This window comes from Chrysochloris asiatica, unplaced genomic scaffold, assembly GCF_000296735.1.
Source record: "Chrysochloris asiatica unplaced genomic scaffold, ChrAsi1.0 scaffold00025, whole genome shotgun sequence".
NCBI classification, from domain to species: Eukaryota; Metazoa; Chordata; class Mammalia; order Afrosoricida; family Chrysochloridae; genus Chrysochloris; species Chrysochloris asiatica.
The window spans coordinates 19,134,455-19,141,782 of NW_006408543.1; the positions used below are offsets into that span (position 1 = coordinate 19,134,455).

At 44.1% G+C, this 7,328-nt stretch overlaps 1 protein-coding gene across 1 annotated transcript in view; it reads right to left on the reverse strand.

The window, feature by feature from the left end:
- Positions 1 to 7,328, reverse strand: part of PSMC1 (proteasome (prosome, macropain) 26S subunit, ATPase, 1) — a 29,351-nt gene that overhangs the window by 13,418 nt on the left and 8,605 nt on the right. The window contains exons 2-7 of the mRNA XM_006839578.1: positions 7,111 to 7,164; positions 6,539 to 6,635; positions 5,060 to 5,184; positions 4,645 to 4,830; positions 4,387 to 4,515; positions 3,339 to 3,435 (exon numbers count right to left, since the gene is read on the reverse strand). Of these exons, the coding sequence (XP_006839641.1) occupies positions 3,339 to 3,435; positions 4,387 to 4,515; positions 4,645 to 4,830; positions 5,060 to 5,184; positions 6,539 to 6,635; positions 7,111 to 7,164 (688 nt within the window). The remainder of the gene's footprint in view (positions 1 to 3,338; positions 3,436 to 4,386; positions 4,516 to 4,644; positions 4,831 to 5,059; positions 5,185 to 6,538; positions 6,636 to 7,110; positions 7,165 to 7,328) is intronic.

Sequence of the window (7,328 nt, forward strand, 5' to 3'; positions counted from 1 at the left end):
GAATTTAGAGATCATCTGAAGAACAGATTTTATACATTAAACACTAAAGACTGAAAACCAGAAGAGTTGTGGGATGACATCAACACATCATACATGAAGAAAACAAAAAGTCATTGAGAGGACAAGGAATTAGGAAAAGGTCATAATGGATGTCAGAAGAGACACTGAAACTGGCTCTCCAGCATAGAGATGCTAAAGCAAATGGAAGAAATGAGGAGGTCCAACAGCTGAACAGAAAATTTCAAAGATCAGCTTGAGAAGATAAAGCTAAATATTACAATAAAATTGCGCAAAGATCTGGAATCAGAAAACCAAAAAAGAAGAACACGCTCAGCATTTCTCAAGCTGGGGGAACTGAAGAAAAACTTCAAGCCTCAACTTTCATTATTAAAAGATTCTCTGGGAAAATTATTGAATGTTGCAGAAAGCATCAAGAGAAGATTGGAAAGAATACACAGTCACCGTACCAAAAGGAAATGGTTAATGTTCAACCGTTTCAAGATACTTAGGAAGAAAGTCCCAATGATATTTAGGGAGGAAGTCCAAGGTGCACTAAAGGAATTGGCAAATAACAAGGCACCAGGAATTGACGGAATAAAAATGGAAATCTTTCAAGAAAGTGAGGCGGCACAGGAGGCATTCACCAACTATCTGACCGACTGATTGGAAGAGATCCATATTTGTGCCCATTCCAAAGAGAGATGACCCAAGGAAATGCGGAAATCATCAGACAATCTCTTTGATATCCCATGCAAGTAAAGTTGTGCTAAAGGTATTACAGAAACGCTACAATCATACATTGACAAGAGAACTTCCAGAGGTTCAAGCCGGATTCAAAACAGGCCATAGAACGAGGGATACCATTGCTGATGTCCGATGGATCTTGGCTGAAAGCAGAGAATATCAGAAAGATGTTTACCTACGCTTTATTAACTACGCAAAGGCTTTTGGTTCTGTTGATTATGACAAGCTATGGACAACACTGCGAAGTATGAGTATTCTGGAACACTTAAATGTGCTCATTAGGAATCTGTACCTGGACACCAAGAGGCAGTTGTTCGAACAGAGCATGGGATCACTGAATGTTTTAAAATTAAAAAAGGTATGCAACAAGGTTGTATTCTTTCAGCATAGTTATTCAACCTGTATGCTGAGCAAATAATCTGACAATCTGGGTTATATGAAGAAAAACGTGGCATCAGGATTGGAGGAAGACTCGTTAACAACCTGTGATATACAGATGATACAACCTTGCTTGCTGAAAATGAAGAGAACTTAAAAAACATTTACTGATGAAGATCAAAGAGCACAGTCTTTGGTATGGATTACATCTCAATGTAAAGAAAACAAAAATCCTCACCACTGGACCAATAAACAACATTCTTATCAATGGAGAAAAGACTGAAGTTGTCAAGGACTTCATTCTTCTTGGATCAACTAACAACACTCATGGAAGCAGCAGTCAAGAGATCAAACAACGTATTGCATTAAGCAAATCTGCTGCACAAGACCTTTTTCAAGTGTTGAAGAGCAGAGATGTCAGCTTGAGGACTAAGGTGCACCTGACCCAAGCCATGGTATTTTCAATAACCTCACATGCATGCGAAAGCTGGACAGTGAATAAGGAAGACCGTAGAAGAATTGATGCCTTTGAGCTATGGTGATGGAGGAGAATACTAAAAGTACCATGGACTGCTAAAAGAACCAATAGATAGATCCGTTTTGGAAGAAGTGCTGCCTGAGTGCTCCTTAGCGACCAAGATGACTAAACTTCGTCTCATACTTTGGACATATTGTCAAGAGGGAACAGTCGCTGAAAAGGGATATCACATTTGGTAAGGTGGAAGGTTCAGAGGAAAAGAGGAAGACCCCCAACAAGATGGATTGGCCAAGTGGCAGCATCACTGAACTCAAAAGTGGCAACAACAGTGAGGTTGGCCCAGGATCGGGCCGTTTTTCATTCTGCTGTGCATAAGATCATTATGGGTCGGTACCGACTCGATGGCACCTGACAACAACAGCAGAGATTTACAGCCTTGGAAACTCTACATAGGGTCACTGAGTCAGAACCGACTTGATGGCACACAACAAAACAATCAACAATGAGGGGAAAAAACCCAGGCTCCAGAATGCTAGTTTTGATTTTAAAGAACTACACGAAAACTTCCTGAGCAGCATACCAGCCATGCTCAGTTGCGACAGCAGGGCAGATGATGGGTGGGCTGCTGCAGGCTGATAACCGAGAGGACCAGTTCTTGCTGAAGCCCATAGCAGGGAGCTGCTGAAAGCCTGAACCCTTTCTCACTCTGTGGCATGTCTTTATGAGGAGCTCTTCGCACTTATCTCAAGGAAGATCAACAACTTTTCTAATAGCATTCTAGACCCTGTGATTTCTCTTCCAGGTGAAAACCAGAGAAGCCTGCAAAAAGCACCTGGTTTATGAGTTTGAGAACTGGGTCCCTCTATCATGAGTGAGGACTTGGGCTAAGGGGATAGGTGGCCACCTCAGGACACAGATGGAGGCTGACACAGGAAATGTCACAGACGGATGTGATACTGATGCTCCCATTGGTCAGAGAGGAGAGGGGCAGCACAGCATGCTCCTTTAGAGCACCAAATAAGGACGCCAGACAGAAGACAGAGAGTGGGACCCTTGCTGCCCAGAAACAGTCAAGTGCAGCTGCTGGGCTGTTTCTACAGCCAAAAGGGCTCAGGACAGACTGAGTCTCCTCCTCTTCTGCTGACAGACCTGCCCGCCAGCTCCAGCCCTGCCACCAGCTGAATTCCCAGAGCTCCTGGGGACTGGGGCTAACCACCACCTCTCTGAAGCGTCATTTGCTGATCTGCAAGATGAGCAGCTGCAGAAAGTACCATCTTGTCTACTTCCTGCCAGTCCCCCCGACCTGGACAATTGCACAAGTGCAGATCCTCTTAGGCACAATCAAATGGCTGCTCCTCCCTAGGGAAGTAAGGAGCAAATACCTGCTAAGTCTTGGCCTCTACAACGTACTCAGGTCCACTACTGCGTACAAGCCATCTCTTCATCCTAGGCACATGCACACAATCTGAACACCACAGATCAGACTCTAAGTCTGCCAGTGCTTCTCCACCTTGGCTCCCGATGCCCAGGCCATGTTGCCAGGATCTCTGGGGATAGGACCGGGCACTGGTGTTTTTTCAAGTTCCCAAGGGGAGTCCAATGTACAGTCAGAAAGGAACATTCTTGTTTTAAACTGAGGAACTAGGGGCTGGTTCCTCACTTAACACAGCATGGCTAGCCAATACTGCTGCTTGAGAAGAACTGAGTGCCCCGAAAGTAGCAAAGGCAGGGAACATACCTGTGCCAGGTGGGCCATAGAGAATGACCCCCTTCGGGGGCTTTATCCCCATCTCCTCATAATACTCAGGATGAGTAAGAGGAAGCTCCACAGATTCCTAAAGAAAACAAACATTTGGTCACACAGAAAGGTTATTCATTAACTTGTAAGGAGCCCTGGTAGAGTAGTGGGCTACAGGTTGTGATGCTAACGGCAAGGTCAGTAGTTGGAACCTACCAGGCACTCAGCAGGAGAAAGAAGAGGCTATAGCGTAGTGGTGACGAGTCAGGCTGCGAACCGCAAGGTCAGCAGTTTGAAACTACCAGCTGTTCTGCAGGACAAAGATGAGGCTTTCTGCTCCCGTAAAAATTTACAGCCTCGGAAACCCTGTACAGGATCACTATGAGCCGGAATCGACTCCACGCACATAACAACAACAACAATAACATCTACTCCTGTAAAGATTTACAGCCTCAGCACCCTACACGGGTTGCTTTGAGTTAGGACCGACTTGACAGCACATCCCTCCCCTTGTCTCCTAGAGAAAATGTGCTTGACCTCCATTAGCAGCTAGAACATGCTGAAGGGGACAGCCATTCTAGCTCAGCTCCCAGCACCCACCCCCACTTCCTAATAGCACCCGAGTGTCCCTCTCCCTTTCTGAAAGACCACCCTGAGAAATATTTAAGCCTGCAGAACACACAAATCACTTGCTTAGCAAAGGGCCTTAAGTAAGTTAAAACTCACCCTCTCAATAAGCTACAAATGGGACCTGAAAAGACTTCCTGGCCTCAGAGAAGTGGCCAGTGGAGGCCTGGGGGAGTGCTGTAGACTTCCTGAGCGATAAGTTGCAGAGCCAGCCCAGAGCCCTCCCGATCAGAGACCACAGACTCACAGTGGCCCTGCACAGGGTGATTTCCAAGAAGTGGCTGGTGGGTCTGAAGTGTCAACCTTGCAACTAGCAGTCCAGTGCTTATCCTACAGTGCCACACCAGGACCCCATGGCCCCAAATTAAGACTGCAGTAAGAAGCCAGAGACTATAACCTGAAGGCTGGCTCCCAGTCATACCTTAATTTCCTGAATCTGGTTGTCCAGTCCCCCAATGTCAGCATAGGTCTCCTGGGGGGCCTTTTCCACCTTCATCACCGTGACCAGGGGATCGGTGTCATCCATCAGCACCCCAATCACTGCATGCACCTAACAGGAACATCAACCTTTGCATGATCCACAAAGCCCGGCCAATGAGACTTTGCCCTGCTCGGAAAGCTCTGGCAGTTGGAAGGAGAAGGCAGTAGAGGGGCTTTCTTAGGGACAAGGTTAACTCACCTTGTGGTTGAGCAGGACTGAGCAGCCCGGCTCCAGCAGATCCTTGTCCACAAAGGACAGAATGCTGACGTAGTGCTCAGAACCCACTGATGTAGACACGATGGCGTGGTTGTCATCAATGATCTCCTCCAAAGTCCCTACTGACATCGGGGTCCCCCTCAGATCATCCACCTTTGACCTTTCCTCCTGTGTATGGAGAAGGGCCGAACAGAACAAGCAGATTCGCCCTAAGGCATCAACGATCCCAACCACTCCCTACACTGACAGACCTCAATGTTTGGGAAGGAGCCAACGGTGCTCTGTACAAGCCTAGACAGGGTCAACTGTTGGAAGCTCACTGATGAGTTGAGTTTTAGATTCCAGAAAGAATTTTTCAATTTGTGAAAAAGGACATCACAGTCACTTCTCAACTTACCTCTTGCTTTTCTTCTAGTGGCTTCATCTGCTCCTGATTTCTAATGAATTCTTCCTCCATGAGAAGATAGTCTTTAATCCTCTCGAGCTTCAGTAATTTTAACCGGCACTGAGTATGAGGAGTCACTGCAATTTAGAAAAGAACCATGTATTTCACAGAGAGCTTCAAGTTTGCAATTTTAGCTGGACACACTGAAAAATTCAAAGCTTGGTAAACTAAGCAGAGTTTCCCAAATGGCAAGAAAGGGGTTTGGGCAGTTATAAGAGCAGCACGTGAAAATGAGAATGAGGTTCATGATCACAGAGCTGGTTAAACTGTCTACTCTCTTTAAGGTTAATGAGTTTTTCATTAAATAGTTTGGGGCCCATAAACCCGGTCCACGTGCTCAGCCAAGATGCATCACTGCGTGGGAGCTGCATGCACACGCCTGGTTTACACGAGAACTCTGACATCTTAGGGACACTACTGCTCTGTCACATACGTGGCAACTATTTTTACTACATACTTTTATTACGTTTGGCTTTGTTTTGAAGCCTCATGCCACACAGGAATTTTACATTTATCTAGATAAATCTGCCAATCTTTTCTTTTGTTGCTTCTGGGTTTTCTGACTTACTAGGGAAGGTCTTTGATCCCCTAAGTTAAATAACCAAAAATAGTTTTCATTTATTTATTTCCTTAACTTTAAGGATATGTCTGCAAACCATCTGGTGAGAAGCAAGGGGATCTAATTTTTCTTTTGCCAGAAAATAAAAAATGCCTGTCTTTTATATTAAATCATCTACCTTCTTCTTAAACAACTGAAATATCATCTTTAATCAACAACTGAAATATCATCTTTTATATTAAATATCCATGTTATGTGGCTTTTTTTGTATTTTCCACTATTCTGGTCTACTTGGCTGTTTCTGTACCAATACCATATATTCATTCACCACAGTAGATTAATGGCAGGTTTTTACTCTTCTACTCTTTTTTCTGGTGAAAATATACACAACAAAACATATCAACTCCTTTCATTCCTTACTGAGCAATAGCTTCAAAATTAGTTTAATTCTTCTAAATAGGAAGGGGACTGTTTTAGATGCAGGTGGCGGTGGGTTCGATCAGACACTTAAAGGGATGAGAGAAGCAGGTAGCCATGGGAAGGACTGGGGAGGGAAGAGGTTTTAAGCAGAGGAATGCTTAATGGCAAAGTATCTAAAGTGGACAAGTGTATCTGTGGAAACCAAGGTAGGACAATGTGACCGAAGAACAAGGGAGACGGGGAGGAGTGAGAACAGAGAAGTGGGCCTGGGTCAGATCACCTGGTCTGAGTTTATTCTACATTCAATAGGAAGCTACGGAAAAGACATTCAGGCCTCACAGAACTAGTGCTTGAACCTATTCCCTGTGTCCCCTTGCAGACCCCTAAGCTCCATAGGGAGAGAGCGTCCCCTGGGGAAGCTGAGAGCCAGCAAGGAGGAGCTATGTTATTACCCAGGGGGAGTTTGCTGGCAGCATCTGGTCCCTTTGTTTTCTTCTTCTTTTTCCCCACTCGAGTTGGGACAGGTGGCTCATATTTCTTCTTCTTGTCCTTGAGAGTTTAGATTGCCAAAAACAAAATGCATAAACCATATTAGAACACAAACTTTCTTTCTGACCCCCATCATTTCCAAGTAATATATGTTCTTATCTTTTTGGATCTATTAAAAAAACATTTTTTTCCTAAACTAGGCTTATATTCCTATAATTTTAACAAATAAAAGTGATCTTTCTTTTTAAAATATAAAAATGACAATGAGTTAGATTAATCCAATAAGGTCAAGAGAGGTTAGAATTCAGAGTTATATGCAAAAGTTCAGTACTAACTTGAGACAATCTTTACACCTCCAGAAAATTTACAGGCAATCTATTTTACCACTTCTGTAATGTAAATTAACCACATTCAAAAATCACTTATTAACGGAATCATTTACACTGAAGTTTAAAATTCACACATCTCAAATGCACTTCTCAGTTAAGACCATGACATTTCCCTACTTATACCACACAGCTGGCTCACTACTCACCTTGTCATCCTTCTTGCCACCTCCAGGACCATGACCACCACTCTGACTTTGACCCTGAAGAAAAAGAATAACACCCATCAGAGAAATAAATTTAGAATATGATCACTTCTAAAGAAAACCTAACATTTCAGAACCTGTTGCAGACCGTGTAAGACTAGTCAGAGGTTCGAGGCCCTCTAGGGCTGAGTGTAACAAATGAGGCCACTGGCAGTTAATGG